General features: G+C 39.1%; 2 protein-coding genes across 7 annotated transcripts in view; one reads left to right on the plus strand and one right to left on the minus strand.

The window, feature by feature from the left end:
• The window catches only part of LOC124789872 (ATP-dependent RNA helicase abstrakt), a 155,733-nt gene extending 137,970 nt beyond the window's left edge, over positions 1 to 17,763 (minus strand). Inside the window, exon 1 of the mRNA XM_047257387.1 lies at positions 17,163 to 17,763. Coding sequence (XP_047113343.1) covers positions 17,163 to 17,204 — 42 coding nt within the window. The 5' untranslated portion in view covers positions 17,205 to 17,763. The remainder of the gene's footprint in view (positions 1 to 17,162) is intronic.
• Positions 17,764 to 19,184: 1,421 nt separating this feature from the next.
• The window catches only part of LOC124789444 (oocyte zinc finger protein XlCOF6.1-like), a 76,832-nt gene continuing 68,337 nt past the window's right edge, over positions 19,185 to 27,679 (plus strand). For 2 of the 6 annotated variants that reach the window (XM_047256801.1, XM_047256803.1), the window contains exons 1-2: positions 20,182 to 20,430; positions 21,084 to 21,143. Coding sequence is in view for 2 of the 6 variants with exons in the window: in XM_047256796.1 (XP_047112752.1) it covers positions 19,363 to 19,383; positions 21,084 to 21,143 (81 nt within the window). In the remaining 4 variants the exon portion in view is untranslated. Of the gene's footprint in view, positions 19,384 to 19,884; positions 19,959 to 20,181; positions 20,431 to 20,520; positions 20,966 to 21,083; positions 21,144 to 27,679 lie in introns of those variants that run through there. The other 4 variants (XM_047256802.1, XM_047256804.1, XM_047256796.1 and 1 more) reach the window with 3 other exon arrangements.

Genomic DNA, 27,679 nt, shown 5'->3' on the forward strand with positions numbered 1-27,679 from the left:
AGTTACTTGTGACTCTACCAGAATGATGTGCAACATCACAACATAAGGTTGACAGTCATTCCATCCGAAAACTCAAATGGTCCTCTTTGGTTATTCTAGGCTCATAAGGTCAAAATTTCCAGAATTTCTCCCATTATTAGCCATAAATATGACAATCATAAATTTATTTCCTCATTGAGAATCCAGGAGTAATGTTAGATGCAAAAATAAACTGAGCTGAAACCACTGTATGAAAATGTAAAAAGTTACATGATCTCACAGATCTCCTTAGCATGACTGATTAATGGTGTGCTTCTGGGCAGCCAGCCGAGTTGTTATTTCCATTTTCTATGCAATATTTCAACAACCGAACCAGAATTGTCTTCTTCAGATGATGCGAGTTTTGCTGTTACATGTACTCACTGCCTGGACTCCAACCAGACTGTGAAAGGGTATTGTTGGTCTTGCACCTGTACGTATAGCTGAGTGAATCCCAATGCCTACTACGCACTTTTATTTTTCAAAGCATGTACTGATATTCTCTGAAGTGTATATTCTCTTAGTATTTACTAATTCTGGTGGAGGTCTGCTTGTATCTGTGTCTGTGTATGTGTGGATGGATATGTGTGTGTGTGTGTGCGAGTGTATACCTGTCCCTTTTTCCCCCTAAGGTAAGTCTTTCCGCTCCCGGGATTGAAATGACTCCTTACCCTCTCCCTTAAAACCCACATCCTTTCGTCTTTCCCTCTCCTTCCCTCTTTCCTGATGAAGCAACCATTGGTTGTGAAAGCTTGAATTTTGTGTGTAAGTTTGTATTTGTTTGTGTGTCTATCAACCTGCCAGCACTTTCGTTTGGTAAGTCACATCATCTTTGTTTTTAGATATATTTTTCCCACAAGGAATGTTTCCCTCTATTATATTTATATATATGTTCTCTCTGTGCTTCAACAGTTACTTATTTTCCTGATATGGCCTTCTGCGACTTCTGACTGTTCCCCAAACTAAAGAGGCCATTGAAAGGAATGTAATTTCAAACAAGAGAGAACATTATGGCAGCCACAACAGCTGAGCTAAATTCCATTCTGAAAGAGGCGTTTTTGGTATGCTTCCACTGGCTCACAGCTGGGAGAAGTGTATGGAGTCCCAAGGTGATATGGTGTCCAATGCTCCATGTAAGCCAGCTTTTTTTCCCGGCCGAAGGTCAGTCTGTCTTTCTAATAGCAAAAAAATATGGCTCTGTATGCTCATCAGTAATGTAATTTCAAACAAGAGAGAACATTATGGCAGCCAGTCACTCTACAATACACTAAAGTCCCCAGCCTAAAAGCTTAAGCTGTAGTCCAAACAATACACAAAAGTTTAAGCATTTTGTCAAATGACTCAATGTCAGGTACTGATCATCTCAGATTGGAGAGTCTCTCACAAGAGTCAGAAAAGCCATGAATTGGCAGACAAAGCCCCACTTGGAGACATGTCAAGCTGATTTGATCATGTCGGATGGGCAGATGTGAGATACATCACAGCCAGATAGCTGGTTGCACTAACTGTAACTTGTCATTTTGCCATTCATCACAGCCTACTCAACATCTTACAGCTGTATAGCTCTATAACTCAACAGCAAGGTGATAGCCGGAAGAGGGCCCATACATGGTGTCACACTGTTATCCACAGGCATGACTGAGTGCAATAACTGCACAGTCATTTCACATAATTGACAGTACGAAGCTGAATGATATGTTTATCTAATATTTCAGGAGAAGAAGGGAGTCCTTGTGGTTTGGTCCACCGTCTCTGCTGAGAACATTAACTGCAGTGTTGTATGGCACTGAGGGAACTGGAGCAGCTTCCTTCAGATAGTAATTCATTATACATAAATGCATCACATATAAAATGTCTGGGGATATTATTAATATTCTTTGCCAGGTCACTAATAAATAATATGAAAAGTAAGGGTCCTAACTTGTTTCCCTAGGGCATACCTGAAGTTATTCCTACATTACTGGATGATTCTACATCCAAGACAACATGCTGTGTCTTTCCCAACATGAAATCCTCAATCCAGTCACAAATTTAGTGTGATATCAAAAGACACATATTTTCATTACTAAATGCTAGTGTGATACTGAGTCAAACAATTTTTGGAAGTAAAAAAATACTGAATGTTTGTAACTGCCCTGATTCACAGCTTTCAGGATGTCACATGAGAAAAGTATGAGTTCGGTTTTGTGCGAGTGAAGCTTTTAGAATCCTTGTTGGTCAGCATGGAGGTCATCATTCTGTTTGATGTACCTTATTACATATGAGTTGAAAATATGTTTCAAGATTCTACAAAAGACATATGTAAAAGGTATTGGATAATCGTTTTGTGGACAAATTGTGCTGCCCCTTCATGCAGACAGGTGTGAATTTGTTTTTTCCAACTACTTGGCAGAGTTTTCTGTTTGACAAATCAACTGTATATCATGGTTAAAACACAAGCTAACTCACCTGCAAATTCTGTACATACTGTAATAGGGATACCATTGGACCCTGGGTCATTCTCCAGTTTTAGCCATTTCAGCTGTTCGTCAACACTGCTGATACTATATCACACATGGTAGCAGTGGTGTGAGAGTTAAACTGGGACACTACTCATGGATTTTCCTTTGTAATGGAACATTTGAAAAAAAAGTTTAGCATTTTTGCTTATGAAATTTCAATTTCAGTTCCTATGTAATCCATAAGTATCTGGACACAAACTTTTCTGCCACTGTCAGCTTTTAATTATGATTATAATTTCTTCATCTCATGGAAGGTCTTTTGACAAGATTCTGCTATGCTATTCACTGAAGGTTACATGCAATTCAACTGTATTAAATACATGCTCAACAGAAGAACTGGAGTAAAGAGTTTCTCTAAGAAAGATAAAGGCTAACACATTTCAGTGAGAATAATTTATTTGTCTGTTATAACAAACGTATAATTTATTTGTGAATACAAACAAGACAATATATATGTAGATACCTGCAAACTGCTCAATGAACAAATAGACAAAAAATACAGCCAATGATGTGTGTCATATGCTTGAAGACTTGGTCATAAAAGAAGTATGAAACAATAAATTCCAGGGTACTATGTTTGATATATTTCAGCTGGCACATAATTTAGGAGATTCATATCAACATTTTTTTTTCTAAAACAAGCACCAGCACATTCCCACTGAGGCACATTTCTGGAAGAGTAGATTCAGCTACTCACTGCATCCTATATATGCCACACATGGAGAGGTTAGAGAAGAAGTGTGCCATACAGATCAAAATCTTATCACCAAAACAAGGCTTCAGGGAGAAATTTAAAGAACTATACTGATTAACCAAAACATTAAGGCTACTTGCTTAATAGTGGATTAGTGCACCTCTGGAGTGCAATACAGCAGGGATTTTGCACGGCATGGATTGGACAGTTCGTTGCCAGATTCTGGAGGTATGCAGCTTCAGATGTCTATGCACAAGTCACGAAACTACGCTAAATTAAGGGCTGGTGGTTTATGTGTGTGGGGATGGTGATGTTAGCCTGCCAGATGTGTTTCATCAGGCTCAGATTACACAAATCTGTGTGCCAAGCCAACAATGAGAGTTCATTATTGTGTTCCTCATGCCACTGTAGCACACTTCTGGCGATGTGTCACTACTGGATGGTGCTGCCGTCATTAGGAAGACATCAAGCATGAAGGGATGCTGCTCGTTGCAATAATCTTTGTGTACTCCACAGCTATCACAGTGTCTTCAACTACAACCACACGTCCCATGAAAGCTCAGGTGAATGTCCCCCCATAGCATAATACCACCCCTATCTGCCTGTGTTCATAGAGTGGAGCATGTTTCTGGAATATCCAGATACAACCATCCTCCTGGTATAATAAGAAGCATGATTCATCTGACAAGGAGCCACATTTCCATTGGTCCATGGTCGAATCCTGATGATCTTGTGCATACCGCAATCATAATTGACAATGTTGTTGAAGAGAAGTGGAAACACATAGTCTGTTGTGGAGTCACATATGTGCTTAATGGTGTGCTCCAAAAACCAGTATGGTACTCTGTCATCGAATCTGCTACAGACCGTCACCTATCCTGCTTTACAGAGCAGGCGAACCACTGACCTTCCCATTCTAGGCAGGGATGTCCAACATCTCAGGATTTCACTGTCTTTCAATCACTTTCTGTAGATGTTCACAGCAGCACTAAATGAACAGTTGCACCATTTCCAAGATGCTCTTTCCTAGGCGTTGCTTTTGTCAGTGGATTTCCCCACTTGCAGCAATTATTGCTTCTACAATAATTCACTGTTCATCTTTGCTCCAGTCATTCACTTTCCCTGCTTCATGTGTCGCAATACCGTCAGGTGACATTCAATTCGACAATGATCACGTTTTGACACATCTGTGTGCGTTGACCATGCCATACTATGTTTGAAACAACCATATAGGCCTACTTAAAAAGAACAACTGTACAGATTTCTTAGCAAGAGTACCTAATTACAGAACCTGAGATAGTACGAGTTACCATTATTTTTAATTTGGATAAAAGAAATATTTTATACTAGTCATTAGCTTTGGCCAGTGATACAGGAAACATAAAACAAATGTTGTAAATAACATGGCAAATATAATGTGATATCAGTGGCACTTTTTTCAAACAGGCTAAGCTGCAGATCAGTCTGTCACCACAACCAGGCTTCTTTCTTTCACATTCATCGGTTTCACCAAATCACAAGAATATTGTTACTTTCCAACCTAATCTACACCTCAGACTAAACTACAGATCAGTCTGAGAAAGATGTATTTTCAGTCCACTTTTACAATAAACTATTCCCTTCAAACTGTTTAAACAATTTTCATTAGAAAGAATATGTTCTAAAACATCTAAAAAACTAGATTTGGTTCTCCAATGAGAGCATATAGCACCTTTAAAAAAATGCAAGCTGAAGGTGCAGTGAAGATATGCTTTTACTCTGCTGGTGCTCAAATTAAATGTGACATTATTTTTTACCACTGTTTAGAAGTGTACAGGAAATGTAAAATCTGAAGTACTAATGAACAGGAAGTGAGTATGAATCAGAAAGACTTGAAAAAGTATGAAATAACTAAGGGTGTCATTTGTCACAACTCAAAATGACACATTTCAAACAGTATTTCTGGTATAATAACTACAGAATAAAACAAGTAATGAACTTTAAAATATAAATGTGCATTACCAATCACTCTAGATCACAGTAGTAAATTTTTTGCACAACAGCTGCAACACAGTTTAGAAACTGCCTTAAAGTTTACACCATGGTCACATATGTAAATTTTGGCATTCATAGCAGTCTGACTAGAATTTTTTAGAAAAGAATTCGTGTTCTTGAGAATTTGAATGCGTCTTCTTATTTCATGATACTATTGATGTGGTGGTTTAATTCTGGTCTAACGTAGAGCATATCTTCTGTTTACGTAGCATGCAGTTTAAGGGAAACATCAGTGTACTGGTGAAAAATTGTATAGCCTAAATATATAGCTATGGTCCATGGTGGCTTACCAACCACTGGTTTCTTTCAAAGTGAGAAAATCAGCATCCCCATTACCATGGGGGCCATACCCAAAACTGTGTCATGACAACCATGCATATGTTTCTTCACCATAGGACCCCATGCCTGACAGGAGTTTGTTACCACAGAGTCTCAAGTCTGATGACAGATTTCTTTAAGTGTCCCAGACCAAAGTTAGAAGGGGTTTATTTTAGGATCATGAGCTTATGTTTTCTCCAAGCTATTTGAATTTTTTTAGAAGTTTCATTGAATATCACAAGGAAAACTGACAGCCAGATGCTGTCCCTGATAGAGCTGGAATAACAGCAATAATGTGCTGTTACGGAGCCCAGCACTTTTCACTTCACGGTGGTCAATAAAATTAATTTTCTGGGCTATGTGGGTGCACAAAACGTATTAAAGTGTCCTTTTGCTCAGTGGAAGTCTTGCAGAAGTTTCCAATTAACTTTTTTTCGTAAATGCGTGCAGAATATTGTCCTGGCTGGAAGTCCGGTATTATTGTACTTCCTCCACTATCTTGGCCAGAAAAGAAGATGCATCACCTCAAACTGTGCTGACCTGAGTAGTTGTTTCAGCAGCTGGCAAAACAATGATGATTTTCTCCAGTTCCTACTACAGTAGGCTCCAATTTAAACTTCTCTTCTTACAAACTGAGAAAATTTTTGAAAGTTTTGCATTGTGCACTGGGGAAATCACTGAAATAATGGATGTGGGAAATCTGAGCACAGTGGGTTTTTACACATTTGATTAGCTCCTTGACAAAAACCTGAACAGTATGCCTAAATGTGCCATGTCATAGGAATTGCAAAAGCTCATAGATTCCACCTTCTGATATTGGGGAAAATAGATCGCAAATGGATGAACTGACGCTCGACTATTTTCCCCATGGAAACCTTGCACTGCATTCTGAATGATAAATGAATAATTTTCAGCAAAATCCATTATGATAATAAGCTTGTCTTCCTTTAGATAAAATTTAATTACTTTCATATGCAAATTTCGATCTGTGGTCATGCAATAATGGCATGACAGACTCCAAATTTTTATTCCTACTTCAATAAAATTCATATATTGCCTTGTGACCCGTTTGTCTCAAAAAATATGGATCACTGCTTGTACACAATTATTTTCTGTGGACCATCCTGTATGAAATAGCTAGTAATGGCAGATGCTATACAGAGAACACTGTTCTTATTACTAGATTCCTTATGCCATTATTTCTTATAAAAAGAATTATAGAGCTGAATGCATTAGAGAATTTTAAAAAACAAAACAAAAAAAATTACTGTTCTTAAAGTTCTTCAAATTTTCTGGTGCAAAGTCTCTTTCGTTTTCATTAGGACTTTCGATTTCACGTTTCCTAGATAGTAGCAAAAAATACTGAAAGATGTAACATTTAACTCAGTACCAGCATAATGTGGGCATATTTTCACTGCACTTTCACCTTGTCCCCATTAGTTTTTAGGACTCTATATGTTTGATTGGAAAAACAAATCTAGTTTTTACAGGGTCGAGAACATGGTCTTTTTACTGAAACTGGGGACGGAAAAGGCAGTAGTTATGTAAGTTCCAAATGCAGCATAGGAAACTATTCTATATATCCTTCTGGGTAGTTATTTATGTGATCTTAAGTGCATCTCAAAAATAGTGGGAGAAAGGAAAGCTGAAGCAGTGAAACACAGTGGAACGAATCAAGATGCCAAGTGCAATGTGAAAGCCCCATGAATGTAGTTAATTAGTGAAAATAAGTGAGAAATATGCATAATTTTTGAACAGATTAGTTTTGGCATAATGATACAAAAAGTAGATACAGAAACTAGTGTGATAATGGTAAATTATCATCAAGGGACAGCATGTGCAGCAATTCACAGGTGCCAAAAGTACACACAGAAGAATCATCAGCTACAGCGACAGCCAAATAAGGGCAGCCACTGAGATTAAGAACACTGGGACCGTCAGCAACTGTAACCACACAGCAGAGGTGTTTGAGGCCTGACACCTAGGAGGCCAGCTGGATTAAGTGAAGATTTTTCATGGCACTGAGCAAGCAGAGGAAGGTGTCAGTAAAATACATTAGTGGCAAACATCAGAGAAAAAAAAAAACAACACATCACCAGAAACACAATCTGGCCAAAGAACACAAACAAACTCTCCCTTGAACCCTAGATCCAGTACAAATGTAAGAGAAGAAAATTCTATAGTTTGATATCAATTAGAACACTCAAGTGTCATGTTTTTACATGTTAATCTGCAGTTTCTTAAGAATAAACTCAATGAACTTTGTTGCCAGCTGGAAATGTTAAACTGCAGTGTACTTTCAATAAATGAACTCTGGCTTAACGAAGAAAAATTAAAATTAAGTGCACCATTTGGATATGAATTGGCAACCAGCTGCTGCAGAACAAGTGTTAAAAAATTGTGGTGTACGTGTCTATGTTAAAAATAGTGTGAACCTAATGTACGAAATTACAGAAGTAACTCAAGTATGCACAGAAATAAAATTTGAAGCTGTAGCCATAATGTTGCCAAAACAGGAAATTATAGTAGCATCAGTATAAACAACCCCTCCCCCTCCTCCCCTCCAAAGCACAATGAAGACTTGTTCGTGGATCTTCTGGAGAAACTGATCCCCTTGCCATTCCAATAAAAAGACTACAGAATATTAATATTTGGTGATAGCGACATAGACATTAGGTTCAAGAACAGGAATGTTTATCATTTAATAAGTACATTAAGATCCTTTAACTTCTGTTGTATAAATTACAAATCTACAAGGCAGGAAGAATGTCTAGATAATATAATGGTGATTTTCATTGAAGCAATACAGAAATTGATACAGTCAAACTATGCATTTCTGATGATGAGGGACTGTGGCTCAAACTCTTAACAGTAAAATAACTGAAACTTCCACTGAAGATAGAAACATTATAAGACCAATTAATGACTTAAAGATAAACCAATTGATATTTAAATGCAATTTAATAAAATAGGACAAAATAATAACCACTGAAGATGCTAATGAATTTACCAACAAATTTTTAGAACTATTAGCTCAACATTTTGAAGCATGTTGCCCTAAATGTTACAAGAAAACATCAACACAGAGTTGCTGCATTAAACCACAAAATCTAAAAAATTGGTACAGCACACATCTAAGTAGAATAGGAATCATAATGCCACTCTATTATGATAGGTCAAAGAATAATAGTGCTGACAACGAAAGGTATGTGAAGGTGAAAAAGATTTATAGGTCTGAAATCAATGTGCAAAGAGAAAGATATGTATCTACTGAACTCAGTGAATAAATACAAAGCTGTAAAGGAAATAAACTGTGAGGATAAAGTATACCAGACACCAATTCTACCCAATATTCTAAAGGCACATTTTATCAGTCGTCGATAAGGTGACAATATCATAATTCTAGATCAGAGGATGACTATGGCCTCTCAAATTATGCTATTAAATATGTCAGAAATTAAATTCTAATGCTATTGACGAAAATAATCAATAACATCTTAAGTGAAGGTATATATCTGGAAGGTTTGAAATCATCTGTAGCTAGACCGGTACATAAGGAAGGAGATACGGCATCTCCAGATAACTGTCAACCTATATTACTTATATCCATAATATCAAAAATAATAGAATACTGCTTGCATAAACAGATGAGTCAATATTCTGAATCTAATGAAATACTTAGTTCTTCATAGTATGGTTTCATATCCAGCATTTATGATAAAACAATTGAGAGCATGGTAGGAAAAATCTACAACTGTTGAGGGAGAGAGAATGCTTAATACACTCTTACTTGGCCAATAGGAAACAGTTGAAGTAGAAATTTTAAACATTTTATCGGCTGTAATCCAGCAACCATACACTATTTAATTACAGGAAGTACAGACAGCCACTTTGGTTGCACAAAATTTTGTCAATTCACCATGGTTTTGATTGCACTAAGGCAATCTTCATCAGAGCAAAAAATTACACGGAACACATGTAATTAATTGCACCATGGCTTAAAACATCTGAGCAAAAGTGCTCTCGTCAAGCAGAAATGTCATAGGAATAAAAATTGAAATGTGAAAGTATAACTTAACTATCAACCATATAAAATACTCTGTGGAATATTATGACAACTGCAAGGTCGCTTAGGGCCAAGAGCATAATACAGCTGCTATCATCAGACTAAAAATGTTTTTAGCCACATAGTGTGGTTTCAGTTGCCTGACACTGCAGTTTTTTGTGTGTGTTATTGATGAAGGCCAATAGCCAAAAGCTTTAATTGTGAGAGTCGTCTTGTTGTACCTATCTGCAGCTCAGCATCTCTGCTATATAGTGAGTAGCTACTTCCTTCTCATAATTTTGTTACATTCCATCCTGAATTTTCCTTTTCATTATTTACATAAAAGATTTACTTACAGTTGTACCATGTGATGCAGTGCTACATGCAGATGACAAAACTCATTGTGCGCTACTTGGTTTGCATTTTAGAGAATTTTCAGAAGTTACTATCTGTGCATAATCTAATTTGTAGTAAATCGGCATTTGTGATTTAGTTACTGTAGCAAATATTCTAACTAACATATTGTGTTACATCTAGTTTTACCTTAAAGAGGAATATATATTATATACAGTTATTGTAAATTAACTCTATTTTCGAGTTTGCTAATAATTGTAACCAACCTCAAAAAGTATTAGGAAATTAGAAATTTTTACTGCAGGTTTTTCTGTTGCCTTAACAGAAATCTCATATTGTTTATTTACTTCCGTTCTTATAGGAAGTTAGTAGTTCTTTAGCTAAACAGACATAAAAGATAAACCGTATTCACAGCTTGTACTTATTTGCTGACTGTCCTATAATACACTGCACCAATCAAAATGCAGCCCTAAGGTGAATCCTGTTTTTGAACATGGGGCGAGTTGCCTGACATTCGTAAGCATCTGGAAATAACCCTGACTACTGTTAAATAATTGGCAGCAGCTACAAATCAACATATTGAAAGAGCTCCCGAGAGTCACATACCAGTACCAGCTGTCCTGTAGATCTGTCTCCCCTGCAGAGAGTATGTGATCTGTCATTAATCATCCATCTGACTGCGAGTGACATTCCAGTGGTAGATGTAGGCACCCTCTACAGTGTCAACAGGGACCGAGGAGGACTCAAGTGTTATATCAGTCCCTCTAATCAATGAGTCTGAGGTGCCGTCTTTCACTGAAAATGAATCTGAGCTAGTGGGGCACACATCACCTGTTTTGTTTGGTGTCAAGAGGAGGCAAAAGCAAAAGGGTAGGCAGTTAAACACACAGTGAATGATGGTACCCCTTAGGGAAATGGCATCAAGAGACATGAAAGGTTACCTGTTGCACTCAATGTTTATACCAGGAGGCCTCATTCAAAATGATGAAAAGGCTATTCCAGCAGCCACTGAGGGAACAGGCTGCAAGGAACTTCAGATTGCGGCACATGTTGGAACAAATGATCCCTGTTGTCTGAGTTCCAAGGTCATACTTGGATCATTCCATCAATCAACAGAGAAGATTGAGAGAACCAGCCTTGTACATAGAGTTTCAACGAAGTTCACAATTTGCAGCATTGTTCCCAGAACTGATCGTGGCCCCTTGGCTCTCAGTCGAGTGGAAGGACTGTACCAGAGATTTCGAAAGTCATGTGACAAGTTAGGCTGCGACTTCCTGGCCTTGTGCCATACCTTTGAGAAATCTAGGGTGCCCCTAAATGGGTCAGGTATGCACTACACATCAGAGGCTGCTACTACAGTAGCTTACTGTGTGTGGCATGCACACAAGGTTTTTTTTTTTAAATTAGGTAACTCTCCATCCAATCAAGATAATAATAGGTGCAGGAAACCCAGAAGTATCGGTGTAAGATCGAAAGAAATGCCTCCCAGAGGTGAGAACATTAAAGTCCTAGTGGTTAAATGCCGAAGCATTTGCAACAAAGCGCCAGAGTTTGAAGCACACCTGAAAAGCAGTGAAGCTCACAAAAAATTTGGTACAGAAAGCTGGATGGAACCTGAAATCGATAGCAGTGATATTTTTGGGGAAAATTTAAGTGTATATCGAAGGATTACACTAAATGGGAAATAGAGGTGGTGGTATTTGTCACAGCAGACAAAAAACTCAAATCCACTGAGATAGAAATTTAAGCTGGAAGTGCGATTTTATGGGCAAGACTCAGTATCACAGGTGGGCGTAAAATGGTAAATGGATCCTGCTAGTGTACATCAGAATCATCTCCTAATGTAACCAAAAATTTAGAGAAAACCTCAATTCACCTATGTGAAAGTTCTCCAATCATACTGTAATCATTGGTGGGTACATTAATTATCCAACAATCAATTGAGGAGATAATGTTTTTGTTAGAGGTGGGCATGATAAGACACTGTTTAAAACATTACTGAATGCCTTCTCTGAAAACTACCTATGATGGAAGTATATTGGATCTTGAGGATGTCACATTGTAAGTGATATCAGTGAGCATGATATGGTTGCGGCAACAATGATTATCAAAGTTCAAAGGGCATCTAAAACAAGCAGACTGATACCGTATATAGGTTCAGAAGACTAGATAAAAGATCAATAGTGTCATATCTCAACGAGGAACTTGAAATTTTCAGCACAGGGCAGGAGCATGTAGAGAAACTATGGCTCAATTTTAAAAGAATAGTCAACCATGCACTGGATAGATGTGTAGCCAGTAGAACAGTTCATAATGGGAGGTACCATCCATGATATACAATCACTGTAAAGAAGCTTTTAAAGAATGTGCATAATAGGTGTAACACAAAGCATAGGACTATAAATAGAGAAATGCTAAATGAAAGATGTTTGGCTGTCAAAAGGCATTGCGTGAGGCCTTCAATGACTATTGTAACAGAATATTGTTAAATGATCTTTCACGAAACCCAAAGAAATTCTGGTTGTATGTAAAGGCTGTTAGTGGCACCAAAGTAGTGTCCAGTTCCTAGCAAAAGAGACATGAACTGAAATTGAGGGTAGCAAAGCAAAAGTTGAAATGCTTAACTCTATTTTCCAATGTACCTTTAAAAAAGAAAACAAAGAGGAATTGCCACAATTTAATCCTTGTACCACTAAAAAAATGCCTGAAATCAGTATTAGTGTCACTGGTGTGGAGAAACAACTGAAACTGTTGAAATTGAACAAATCTCCAGGGTTCAATGGCATCCCTATCAGACTCTATACTGAATTTACAATTGAATTAGCCCTTTTTCTAACATATCTACCGTATATCCCTCGAACACAAAACCGTGCCCAGTAGCTAGAAAAAAAGCACACGTAACACCCCTCTACAATAAGGGTAATAAAAGTGATCTATAAAACTGCCGTCCAATATCTTTGGCATTGATTTGTTGTAGAATCTTAGAACATATTCTGAGCTAAAACGTAATGACGTACCTTGAACAGAATGACCTCCTTTATGCCAACCAGCATGGATCCCAAAAACATTAATCATGTGAAACTCAACTTGCGCTTTTCTCGTATGGTGTACTGAAAGGTTTGGGTCAAGGTATGCAGGTAGATGCCGTATTTCTTGATTTCTTAAAAGCACTTGAAACAACGGCTATGCTTATTGTCAAAGGTTTGATCATAAGGGGGGTATCAAGTGAAATTTGTGGCCGGATTAAGGTCTTTTTGATAGGGAGGATGCATTATGTTATCTTGGACAAAGAGTCATTGTCAGATGTAGCAGTAACTTCGGCTGTGCCCCAGTAAAGTGTGTTGAAACCCTTGCTGTTCTTGTTGTGTATTAATGACCTTGCAGGCAATATTAATAGTAACCTCAGACTTTTTGGAGATGACGCAGTTATGTATAATGAAGTACTGTCTGAAAGAATCTGCTTAAATATTCAGTCACATCTCGGTAAGATTTAAAAGTAGTGCAATGATTGGCAACTTGCTTTAAATGTTCAGAAATGTAAAACTGTGCACTTTACAAAACGAAAAAAAAATCTACGATACTATGACTGTAATATAAATGAGTCACAGCTGGAATCGGCATGGGCGTAACATTTCATAGGGATATGAAATGGAGTGATCACACAGACACTGTTGTGTGTAAAGCAGGTGGTACAATTCAGGCTATTGGTAGAATAGTGGGGAAGTGCAATCAGTCTACAAAGGAGATTCCTTACAAATCACTCATGCGACCCATTCTAGAATGTTGCTCAAGTATGTGGGACCTGAACCAGATAGAACTAACTGGGGGATACTGAACATAAACAGAGAAGGGCAGCATGAATGGTCACATGTTTATTTGACACATGGGAGAGTGTTACAGTGATGCTGAGAAAAACTGAACTGGCAAACTCTTTAAGATAAATGTAAACTATCCCAAGAAAATCTACTAACAAAGTTTCGAGTACCTGTTTAAAATGATGACTCTAGCAAGATACTACAACACCCTACGCATCTCCCACATAGGGATAATGAGGACAAACTTAGGGTAATTACGGCACACGCAGGGGTGTTCAAACAATCATTCTTCCTGCGTTCCATACAAGAAAGGAACGTGATGAAACCATAACAACTGGTACAACAGGACGTAGGTTCTGCCATGCACTTCACAGTGGTTTGCAGAGTATAGATGTAAATATCATATATCTGTTGTACAAGCTGAGGAGCATTTTCGATAAAAAGCCTCTATTACATGCGTATTTAGCATTCTTTCATTCCCACCAAAGTGATAGGATACTTATTTTAAGCAACTAAATGTAATGAATGTCTAAGAAAATTTGATCTACAGTGAACTATTCATCATCCTACCGTTTTATGTACTTATGTCATTTATCCATTAATTATTTTTTACCTTTGTCATCACTTAACTATGTAGGTCTTTTGTTCATTGGAAATGCCGAATTACAATTGTCTGCTTTGACGCATGATGTAATGGTGCTGTGGTGTGTGACGTCACTATGACCCGGTGTTTTTGAGTTGGTTCATGTTTGCAGATGTTGTGTTGTTGTATTTGATGATGCCCTGTGGTTATGGATGTGACACATTGAGTTTAATGTATGATTGGGTTCATTTGAGTCTTGGCTATCACTGTGGCAGTGTGGGTTTATTTAAGTCTGGGTACTCAGTGCTGTAACATAGATATGGAAGTGTTTGCTTTGTTTTCAGTGAGTTATTATGGTATGTTTTCATTTCGTGTGTGTGTGTGTGTGTGTGTGTGTGTGTGTGTGTGTGTGTGTGTGTGTGTGTGTGTGTTGGTTTGTCTGTTTTATATTTATGGTATTTCAGCTGTGTTTTAATTGAGCTGGTGAATATGTTTTTTTTTTTTTGGGTTTTCGAGTTATTGTGGCTTTGGTTTCAGTAGTGTCTTATGAGTTACGTAGATGTGTGAAGTTTGTGGTTGTGGCTTTTGTATTTCAGGTTTGTCAGTAGACATCAAGGGCTGCTTTGAGCAATACAGGTCACGGGAATTGTCCGATTTCAACTTTCGAAATTGTAGATAGTGGTTTTTTGGTATTGACTTCGTTTCAACTATATATGCAAGGGAATTGTCCGATTCCGCTGTTTTGTATTTGTCCTCCCCCCCCCCCCCCCCCCCAACCCTTACTTTCCGCGGTTGTCCCGCTAGTTTCATTTTATTGTTGGAATGAGACGTTCTTGTTTCGTTTTTTATTTTTGTTCGCGTTTGTTGGCATGTGTATTTAGTGATGACATCGTCGCCATTTTGTACGCTCTGCAAGTAGGTGTTTCCTTCATATTGATCAAAGCAGACGGGTGGAATCGGACGCTTCCCTAAAGCCACGTCATTAATCTTGTAACTGAGCTTTTAGGAAACTTTTTGTTGTTATTGTCGCTTACTTAAATATGCATGTATCTACTCATTTCGCACTTGTACTTGGTCCCCCTGTGATCGGTGACTTCGTGCCACTCCAGAATGTTTCTGGTCTCTGCCAACACGGCATACGTAAGGTATTGTGCGCCGTAACAATAACAAGCCGTTGAGAATTAGTGTTGATTCGTGTGTGGTGTTGTATATAGTGATTGTTAATATAATTTACAGAAATTTGCAAAGAAGGTGTAACTGGTCCTTGTAGCGACTCGCCAACAACTTTTCTGTCTCTTCCACGCCCATTAACCTATTTATAAGCTGTTAGCTGGCTGCTCTGTGGGAAGGAGACAGGGTTTGCCTCAACAGCCAATGTGCTACGAGCCGATTGCAACGTTCCGCTCCCTGCGCTCTCCACTCAGGGGCTAAGTAAAAGGACGCCTAATCTTGCACTATTTCCTTGCACTTGATGACACTTGCCCAAGTTTTTATTATTATTGTATTAATGTTGACAGCGCCGAACGCATGTTACGATGATCAAAGGTGAAATAAAACATTTGTATTCGCAAAATACACGTTTTTGCAAAAATTGTCATCTTTGCCCTCAGTTTGTAAACTATTTGAAAGGAGCAGGAGAATTAAATTTTATATTGGAAGATCTTTTGATCGTAAGTTATCACGTGCGGAGTTTCAGGTTTATCATGCGTTTGCTTCTGGAGATACACAAATCTAAACTTCACATTCTTTTCAAGGGACATTTTTTTCGATTGACGGGTTTGAAATTATCTATATGAAAATTGCTCGTGAAATCTTTTATCATCATTCCGCGTAACAGAATGCAGAACGTTGTACAAGATGACTTGGAATGGAATGGTACAACTGCTGCTTCTTAAGCAATCCTGTTCCATACAAACATCTCTGTTCAGAAATCTGTGTAGCACACAAAGCCTACATAATTTAGAAGAGAAAGTATTATTGCTCTTGTGTAACCACACTAATTTTTGCTTTTGTATGAGTAAGTGTGCTGCATAATGCACAAAAAGGAAAAAAAAAGACTTGCGTTGAATAATATGTAAAGCACCGATGCAACGTGACACGTTATTGACACATCACTACATAACGAATCTGCCACTATTATAGTGTCCCAATAGTTTTATAAGATATCGATGACTAAACATGGTAGTACTGCGGTACCACAAGTGAGACGCATGTAACACACCTTTATAAAGGGTTTATCGTAAGCAGTCATCATTCCCAGATTTAAATACATCAAAGGAAGCTTTAAGAATCTTTGTGTAATTTGCACAATCATACGCTCAGTACATTCAGAACGTTGTGGGCCGAGTTCTATTTGCGACATCACTTTTGAAATCACCTGGGAATGGACAAAATAATTCTTTAATCTCTAAAGTATAACTCTCTTCTCTAGATGTATCGCATAAATCTATAGTGATATAATTAGAGAGATTAAGGGCACACAGATGGTTATGGGCATTTGTTTCCCTGTGAAGAATGAGCGAATAGAGGAGCGAGCATTAGCAGACCGATTAACTTATTAGCCAGTCGAAGTCTATGCATTTCTGTTACCTACAATCATACACTGGAAGATTTCTCAGGACATGGGGTGATGGATATCTCGTACGGGTACTTCTCTGTCATTCCAGTCGTTCTTGTGAACATTAAGTCATACACTTTTGGTGAGCGCAAAACTCAAGAGTTATCGTACAACAACATTAAGAATCACCAATGCGCTGCCGATTCGTTATTCGTAAATTTTATGTCTAAAACACATCCTTACTTTCAATGGTGGCTCCGGTTTTTTATTCGGATCACCTTCCATGTTCTGTTATCGATCTGGCAACTATCTTAACCAGTTACACAAAACACTTCATATTAAACACCATGATCACTGTTTACAAACAAACTGACACCACAGATTCTACACACCATAGAACTGAAGTGTCTCACCAGTGATATACTATCCAAATCTACAATGCGGGTCTTTGAGCATAGAGCTTTCATACTGACTTCAGATTTCAGTCGTCTACACTGTTCGTCATATTGTAGTTGGGCAAAAAGTTACTGTCGATCTTTAAGGAAGACTTACAAAAAAGGTGATTTCTTGCTCTGCTCTCAAATGTACGAATCGGTGGAATAAGGAAAGAGGTTTAGCATTTCATAGGTAATAAGGTTATGAGAAGAAATTTAGGCAGAAACTAAGCGACTTCGTGCGTCTGCTAACTTATTTGCGTCGGACAGATTTCCTCTAAGGAACAAAGAGCTACTGAAGAAGTGGGTTATTGCTGTTAAAGGGAAGTCTCTAATCCTACGTCTCACAGTTTCCTTTGTCACCAGCACTTCCTACAAGATGATTATTTAATAAGACCTGGAACTACGAGAAAGCAATGCCACCATTGTTCGACTTTACAGCACCAAACAAGCACCAGATGCAGCGTGTTACAATCAACGAAGACTGTGCTGCAGCACTCGAGGACAGAAGCAAGGTGGTTAAAATAAGGGGACATGCCCATACGCTTTGGCTCAGAAGGGGGTTAATTAAGTTGCCACAAAACTCTTTGGTCACTTACCTAATAGCATCAAAAGTCTGGCAGATAGCCATATAGCATTTAAAAGGAAATTAGAAGAATTTCTTAATGGCAACTCCTTCTATTCATTAGATGAACTTTTGGATAGAGTTAGTGGGTAATTTCTTCAACCCCCAAACAACATCAAAGAATCAGAAATAGCAGTAAGAAACCATTTTAAAAACAAAATACTAAATTTGGAAAGCTTTCAAAGCAGAAGAAGTGAAAAAATCGGGAACAACATAGACAGAAGTAAGGAAGAGATTTCATGGAGAGAAAATTAACCTGACACGTTCCACATCATTACGAAGTGTCGTATTCATTATCTATGGAACACCTACTGTACTAATCTAATATAATCCACAGAAACGAAGCCACCTCGGTTCGCACTACGCCATATTGGGAGTATCAAAAAATTGGCGTCAAATGTTTGTTCGAACTGAATTGCAGGCGATACTTAATGCGTTTATTTTTTGAAAAAAAGAAAGGTTAATTGCGTTGCCTATGGTTGTACCAATAGGTGGAAAATCAGCTGTTACTTTCCACAAGTAAATATTGTAGTCAAATTAATACTTACAGCCTAAATACGGACTGTTTGTTTCTACTTTTCATTTGTACAATGTATAGGTTCCCAAAGGACACTGCAATGAGAAGGTTGTAGACCAAGGCAGTGCGACACAAAGACTGGGAACCAACAAATCATAGCAGAATATGTTCTCTTCATTTTCGCGAAGTGGATATTGATCGAACGTCGTTGTCATGCGTTCGCATAAGAGATGGTGCCATGCCGTTCCTATTCCCATCGTTTCCTTCATACTTGCAGAATGTGAGTTGTACTAGATGTTTTTCAAATGACTTTAATGTTTCAATGTTTTATATATTCGACAGTATTTGGTGTCAGCAGACTTGTGTGACAGTGGCAGCAGATTTGGATATATATTATTTTTCTACAAAAATACTTACATTTTGAGCTAATCTAGGGAAGGAATTCTGTCGCCTGAGTAAAAAATCATTGTTTTAACGTATGACCTTCTTTGTTCATATGAGATTACCGTGTTCCGTGCTACAGCCACGTCGGCAGATTCCTGCTTTTCTTGAAAGCCTTTCACATAGCATTTGACTGCATTGTGTATGTTAGATTATTCTAACCTCCTTGTGTATGACCTATGAGAACTTGTTTCGGATCGCTGCAAAGATTGTGTTTATACAGGAATAATATCTTTGTACGTGGCGTATAGGTTTCGGACGCTAGGAAGGTGCCTGCCCGTGTTTCGTTGTTATGTCAATTAGTAATCGTTAATGCGTAATTTTTCGTTTCTTTCTGGTTTTGTGTGTGTTTGTGATGACATAGAAAGATAGAAGATACGCATTACGAGCTGTTTTCGAAGACCTCGTTAGACTTTCGACTGCATTATGTGGGAATATGTCAAAGAGGTGAAGTATTATGAGCGAGATATTCGTGATAGTAATTAGAGTGCCTTGTCGCGCGAGACGATAGCTAACGTCAGGGAAAATGCTAAACACAGTTTTTAACAATTAATGCTATAGCTACCGTCATATTTCTTTCGACCCCATCGTGATTTATTCCCGCGCCTCAAACGACTTTATTACTGAAAAGATTTCTTCCAGACAATCGTAATTGTTGTAATCGGTATAATATCTTTCACTCCACACTATTTTTTTCCGAAACTGCCATAATTCTGACCGATAGTACAATATCAAAGGACCAGCTATTTTATCCCAAATTCGAATGGGAGCTCGTGCAATTATTTTAAAATATTATCCGTTCTTTCACTATTAAGTCACAAGTTGGCCTTCTTACCACTACTTCCTTGCATTTGATGATGTTTTTATGAGTTAGGAAATTACAGAGATAATTAGGAAATTAAGATATAATGTTATCTCTGGACTTACTTCTTTCCGACGCCACAATTAATGCTCTATATGTACCAAAAAAAATTTTTTTTCGTTTGGAGTTATTTTTTGTAGCTAATATGCCTACTGCCAAGGTGAGAATTAACGTTTTTGGCTAGTAAACAATTCAGTTATTCGGACCTACAAACTACAAATGTTGCTCCGCAAATACTAATATTCCCGGATAAATTTCAGGCAATAATCACGTTCTTGTTTGCGCTTTTTTATTATTATTGGGTTTTTTCTTTCAAATGAACTGTATTTAAGAACTACAGTTTAGTCAAAGAGCTTCGTGATCGATTATGTGGCCACATCAAGGAAGCAAACTGTGAATCCGCTATTGGATTCTGTGTGAATACCACTTTTGAATACATAAAACAGTCATTTGAGTCTCCTTTATCAATGCAAAGCAGCTTTATCTCAACTAACATTAGTTTTAGAAGTTGTAAGAAAAGATGAAAGTATGATGTTTCATTTGAAACCATAGCATTTTTTGCGTTTATTGGCAATGTGCGAAGCATGTATTTAATGGTTTGCGGGGAATCTGATAAGTCTTAGATATGTTGCGTAAGTTTTTTTAAATTTTTTTGTGAATGCATAATTACTTTAGAACCGATATTCGCAGTTAATGTTCCTCTCTGAAGCCATTAATTGGACCAGTTATACGAGTGCAAAAACTCCGACCTCACGATCGCTTCCGAAAGTACAGTTTTGATTTCTTGAAATATTAACGTGGGTTAAAATGTTTTTCCTTAAAACATGCTTTACAGTACGGCGTTACCGAACTTAATCCTGGAGTGAAACAAAGACAAAGACAGTTTCAAGCTGTGTACGCGATCTACACTTTTTCCTATTAACGGGATTGTATTTCGTGAGTTCCTCCTCCTCAAAAAAGGTGCACTTCTAACAAAGATATTCATCACATTCACATTGACAGATAATATTACTTCTTTGTTTGACAAGGCAGTGAAAGCTACTTCTCGAATTTTGAAAACAAATCATTGTTATGTTGAGCAGTTGTTGAACGTAGCAGCGTTCTGAGTTTGGCAAACGAAGGGACATTTCTATAACTGCAGTTATTGTGTATAATAACACGAGCCATGTTCGTAAAAATAATCTTGTTTAACATTCTGAGAATGGAGTATAATGAATGACGCGCTGAAGTGCGGAGGGTGAAAAATCTGAATGTCAGAAATCTTATAGATGGTGTTTTTCCACAGTGCCCAACTGATGGAGCGCAAAACGTGCCGGAGCAACTTCTACTGGATGAAATTGTCATTGTAAGTAGTTAGACATATTGGAAGTTATCCGTTTTTCTCTGTGTTGTATTGTTACGTACAGGGTGCCGGGTTGTTCGACTTGTATGTTTACTAGGAGGCGTTGAAGCAAATTTGTAGTGCACGGTGTGTTAAATTTCCTTGGAGTCGAGTATTAAAGTTCTCAACCAAACAAAATTGGACAGTTCTTCGGAGGTAAACACATTTTACGGGAGAGTAGCGACAAACGCAATAGTCTTATTTTCAAGACCGTAACAGCGATTGATGAAACTTATGCTGCCATATGTTAATTAAATTGACTCGAACACCTCTGCTACGAAGTAATCGTTTTATTGAAGAATATGAGATCTGTGTTCCTATAACAAAGAATTTATTCTTTCTCTTGTGTTGTATGTAGTATCTTTCAAGTTATTTCTCTTCCTGCCAAGATAGGCTACCCTCAGACTAAACAATTATAATTCCACAATCTTGCGGGCTAAATTCTTACACCTGTCATGGTCTTAAAATTCCATTGTTAGAGAGTTACTGATATTGATTTTCTTTCAGTTACCGAATAAATGTTCAATTAATTGGCACCTGGGTTGACAGGTAACTTACAGTTTTGGTTTTAAATTTATGATCTCATTGTTGCCCAATCACAATAGGATGATAAACTGTACTGACAGCAGCGATTTGGTACCCTATGTTACACTTATATGACCACACACGGAGAAGGCCACTTTGATTATGAAAGCTAACACACAGTATCAGTGTTTGCTTGTAGATCGTCATTTGCAGTTAAGAATTGTTAGGTACTTCACCAAGTCTTTCATTATGCTGAAAGAAGATGTCATTTTGTATGACAGTGTACAGTAGCAAGGGACAGTGTGCATGTATTCAGCTGACTACTAGATCTTGCCTCATTTGTCTATATTGCTCACATCTGAGTACCCACAGAATACCTAGTGTGCAGGTCATTGTAACTATGGTATTGATAATCAGCCATTCTAGTATTAAATGAGTGATGATGCAGAGCAAACAAAACAATTATTCTATTATGAAGTGATGGTGATCGTTTTCTGGGTCTATAAACTTTTTGAGAGCAAGCCAGTCACACAGTGTGTGTCTATACATCTCTATACAGAGCATACCTTGGCATTGCTGGGGTAGAGGACAGCTGGAACATGTTATGTGAGACAGTGACAGAACTTGCAATGGCAACATCATTATATCTACTATACACTTAGTGTCAGATTTACACATTCTCTAACGATTATGAGGTAGACAGAAATGAGTTATATAACTACTTACACATCCAGAAATTAGTGTGTGTACTTCACTATTATACTCTGTGAGTATTAACACACATAGTATCTGTACTCTCCTATATAACAAGAAATTGAGCATGCATAGTATCTGGACACTCCTATGTAAGCTAACATGAAATTGAGCAGTAGAGGTTATGAGAGGCAGAACAGCCATTACTAAAGGATGTGGGGAGTATTGTCAGTAGAGAAGCAGTAACTGCAGAGTGGGTCAGTCAGGGAAGCTTGGTGACTGCGAATGGTGACTAGTTGTTGGATGTCACCTGAGAAAAAAATCCTTTAGGGAGACTTCAACCCTTTGAAAGCTGTCCATGTTGACTGTTAGCAAATCGACTGTGAAGTGGAAATATGAATGAACATCCACACCTAAACCAAGATGAAACAGACATTGTGTGGTAACGGATAGGGAACATTGAGCTCTGCAGAGGATTGTTGTAAAAAACTACATGAAATCAGTGGAAGGCTTGACTCTTTAAGTTCCAAACTAGCCCAATGATTGTGCTTGAGAGTTGAAAGGAATGGGGTGTAGTAGTTTAGCAGCTTCTCATAAACCACACATTTCTGTAGTAAATGCTACGTGATACCTGAGATGGTGTAAAGAGCAATTACACTGGACAGTGGATGGTTGGAAATGAGTGATTTGGAGTGATGAATTGCACTATACCCTGTGGCAATCCGATGGAAAGGTTTGGATTTGGCAAAAGCCTAGAAAACATTACATGTCATGTGTAATACCAACAATGAAGTACAAAGGAAATGATTTTATGTTACGGGACTGTTTTTGTGGGTAGAGTGTGGTCCCTTTATTGCACTTAAAAAAAAAATGGCAAATGCAGGAGGATATGAATACATTTTCGAGCATTGTATACTGCATACAGTAGAGGAATAGTTTGGAGATGATGATTAATTGTTTGAGCATGAGAGTGAACCTGGTCATAAAGCAGTATCTATTAGCTAGTGGTTTGTGGACAGTAACATAGATGAAATATACTGACCTGCCCAGAAACCCAACCTGAACTCAGTGGAACAGCTCTGGGACAAGTTGCAAAAGGTGACTTCAATACAGACCTCAGTGTACAACGTAATTCTCAGGTTGAGGTTCTTGAGGTGAATGGGCTACCATTCCTTCAGACACTTCACGGGAAGGTTCCTAAGCAGAGTTCAAATGCCCCCTCCTACTAATGTACACTGATAGGTGTTCAGTTACTTTTGAATCTTCTCACTGGGGTCTGTGTGAATGTAAATAATTTAGTCAGTAAAGGTAACAACTTAGGCCTACAGAATATTAGACAATCTATTTCTGCACATGCACTCTATAGGTGCCACTTATGTAGGGCCTATATGACGGTGGCAATGTACAGTAGCTCCAATGTACAGGATATTTATAACATTCAGCAGAAACCATATGGTTTTTGCCATATATTTTAAAATTCAATATCGTGTCCACAGTTCTCCAAAACAGTCATTATTTGGAAAAAAATAACATTTGCAGATGCTTGTAATATTGCATTCTGTCCAAGCACATCTGCTGCATCGGCATACACTCTGCAGGCAATGTTACTGTGCATGATGAAGGGTATTCCTGCTACCACCGTCTTTTTCTCCATTTCCGTCGTTTATTTGGGAGTGGTGAGTGGCAACAATGATTGTCGGTAAACTTCTGTATGAGCTGTAATTTCTGTGATATTTTTTTTATTTCATGAGATGTATGTGGTAGAGGAAATAATATATCTGACTCTTTCTGGAACATTCTCTTCTGGAATTTCAGCAATAATCCTTCTCATGATGAATGGTGTCATTTGTAAGGAGTTTGTTGTGCATCTCTGTAATGCACTCGCAGCAACTAAATGATCCTTGACGGAACACACCACTCTTCATTGTTTCTTGTTTATCTCTTCTATTAATCCAACCTTGTAAGTGTCCCACACTGAAGAGCAATACTCATGAAGTGGTTGAAGAAGTGTTTTGTAAGTCACTTAATTCATGGCTTAAGATTTTACCAGTGAGATTGTCACTCACCTATTTTTCCTTCAGTTTGTTTTATGTGGTAATTCTGCTTCAGGTCACTCAACATGGTTATTACTACATTTTTTTATGGTAATTAATGTTTTCAGTGATTGTTGCCAGCAGTGTAATCACATATTAGTTGACCTCATTGCCTGTTTATGTGCAGTACGTCACATTTATTTACATTTAGGGTCAACAGCCAGTCCCTGCACTAATCCCAGATTGTTCACAGGTCTTCTGACACTCCATAGTTCGTGAATGATCAAATAAAGCTAAAGTTTGCAAGGTCTCTCTCTGTGGAATCCATACATTTTTATAGGCCTAGGGGAATTTTCATTCTCCTAAAGCATTGTAACACTTGAGCATAAAACATGTTCCATAATTCAACAACAGATTGATGTTGGTGATATAGGCTTATAATTGTGTGTGTGTGCCCCACAAACCCACTGGAAAACAGAAATGACCTCCATTCTTTTTTCCAGTCATTAGGTACGCTCCATTGCTCTGGCAACCTGAGGTAAACAACTGCTAGAAAGGGCAGCAAGTTCTCTCATATAATCTCTGCAAAATCTCATAGATATCTTGCCCAGTCCATATGCCAGCCCCCCCCCCCCCCCTGCGGGCCTGGGGGCTAGAATAGGCCCAAGTTATTCCTGTAAGAGGCAACTAAAAGGAGTCTCACACCTTTTGGCCTTTATATGATGGTCACTTGTAGGGTTTGACCTCCATTTTTCTAAATTTTCTTGAAGAGCGAGCCAATTGGGGAAGGGCACCTTACATGGTGCTTCGTGTCCATCACACTTTGAGATCTTTAGCCCACTTTCTCATCCTGGCATTGCAGTCCTGCTCATCCTCCATCTCTTGAGCAAGGACATCTTCCTGGGTGCATTTTCCTCCATCCACTATGCAGTGTTGTTTTCTGCGCTGACGAGGACCATGGAATTCTTTGCACCTCGTATCCAGCACGGTAGCCAGTCCATTGTGGTGGGGCCACCATGTACCCTGTTGGTTGTAGCCCCCTCACTACACAGGGATCGCTCTGCTCCTGCGCTGTTAACTCCCCACGTATGCTAAGGAGTAGATGCCTGTCACCCTGGGGCATCGGGACTCCCGGCAATGGCCATCCTGCCACGTGGCCTGTGCTGTGGCTGCGTGGCGCCCATGGGGAGTGCCCCTGGTCGGAGTGGGTGGCATCAGAGTGGATGATGCGCGATGAAGCATACCATGTCGTCGCTTGCTGGTGATCAAATGCCAGCAGTCTCTAAGCATTCCAAGTCTCAGTACAGTGCAAGGAAGTGTGATCCTAAATCATTCTCCTCCCTGACGACGACATGGGAGGAACGCCAGGCTAAGGATGGCAGCGAACCTTATTTTCCCCGGTACTTTGTATGTACAAGAGTTGATGGGGAATCTTTCATTTCCATGAAGCCTCAGTTTTTTTGTGGAAAATTTGGAGAACAAGTTTGGGGAGGTGGAGTGCTTGCCGAAAATGCGTCAGGGTCAGTCTTGATAAAAACGGCATCCTCCACCCAGTCATGGGCATTACTTTCTTGTGACAAGCTGGGGGATGTTTCTGTTACCATCACACCTCATAAGAGCTTAAATATGGTCCAGGATATTATATTCCACAGGGACCTTCATTTGCAATCTGATGACGAGCTGCACCAACTTAGAGCGACGAGGAGTTCATTTCGCCCGGCTCGTCCATTGGAGTCTGAAGGGTAATCAGGTTGCCACCCTTTGAGGGCGACACATTACCCGAGAAGGTCAAGGTGATGGTCTGTCTCTGTGATTTCAATTGATATATTCCCCTACAATTGCTGTGCTTTAAGTGCTGGAAGTCTTCCCGCTGTACTTCCAGCATCCATTGTCAAGACTGTGGATGTCCATCCCATCCCAATACTCCATGTGCCCCGCCTTCCATCCGTGTCAACTGTGGAGAGCATCATTTCTCTTGCTCACCAGACTGCAGGATTTGACAGCGAGAAAGAAAAATCATGGAATACAAAACCCTGGACTGACTGACCTACACTGAGGCCAGGCCAAGAGGAAACTTGAGCGCCTACATCCTGTGGCTATGACTTCCTCTTATGTCGCCGCTATGAGAACAGTTGTAGCCCCATAATTTCTTGTGAGTTCCAGTCAGCTCTCAGAGCCAGAAGACTACACCTGCCCACTTGATCGTGGGTGCACTTCACTCCCTGTTGCTCCTGCACCACCTACCTCGGGAGCACTGTCCCCCCAAATTGGGGATACCAGACCCCACTTCTCAGCTGGAGAAGCATATGTCTTCTTTGGCTCTTCTCGCTAGGAAGGTGTCCATTGTGTCAATCCCTTCCCAGGTTTGTGCTAGTGGGAAAGATGACACCTGCCAGGGGCTGAAGTGCCCAAAAGCAGCTGGTCGTAGGGCTTCACGATCATCCTTAGTCCCGGAGACTGAATCAGTGAAGCCCTCCCAGCCAGAAAAACCCAACGATCAGCAAGAGAAATACATAAAGAATAACCCCAAGACCAAGGGAATTGCAGTGGCACCCACGCCACCGCTGCCTACAAGCTCTGCGCCTGAGGATGAGGTGAAGATTCTGGCGTCTGCTGAGGACCTAGATCTCGCCAGATCCTCAGATATAATGGATATAGCTTGTTTAGGAAATAAGTCAAGCTCCTTAGACTGTCTCATTGAGTGTTTCATGCCTTCCCAGTCTCACGATCACATCATCCTCCAGTGGAATTGGGGCAGTTTTCACCACCACCTGACTGAGCTACGGCAACTGTTAAGCTTTACACCTGCTTTCTGCATTGCCCTCCAGAAAACCTGGTTCCCGTCAATGCGGACCCCTCCCCTTCACAGCTACAGGGGATATTACAAGAACTGTAGCGAATATAATAGAGTGTGAGGTGGAGTTTGTGTTTATGTCCTGAACTTGGTATGTAGTGAACTTGTGCCCCTTCAAACTCCTCTTGAAGCTGTACCTGTTAGGATACGGACGACACTGGAAATGACTGTCTGCAACGTATATCTCCCTCTAGATGGTGTGGTACCCCTAAGCATATTGGCTGCACTGATTGATCAACTACCTAAACCTTTCCTACCTTTGGGAGATATTAACACCCATACCCCTTGTGGGGTAGCACCGTGCTTACTGGTACAAGGCAGAGATGTTGAAAATTTACTGTCCCAACTCAACCTCTGCCTCTTAAATACTGGGGCCGCCACACATTTCATTGTGG

Source organism: Schistocerca piceifrons, chromosome 3 (genome assembly GCF_021461385.2).
Source record: "Schistocerca piceifrons isolate TAMUIC-IGC-003096 chromosome 3, iqSchPice1.1, whole genome shotgun sequence".
NCBI classification, from domain to species: Eukaryota; Metazoa; Arthropoda; class Insecta; order Orthoptera; family Acrididae; genus Schistocerca; species Schistocerca piceifrons.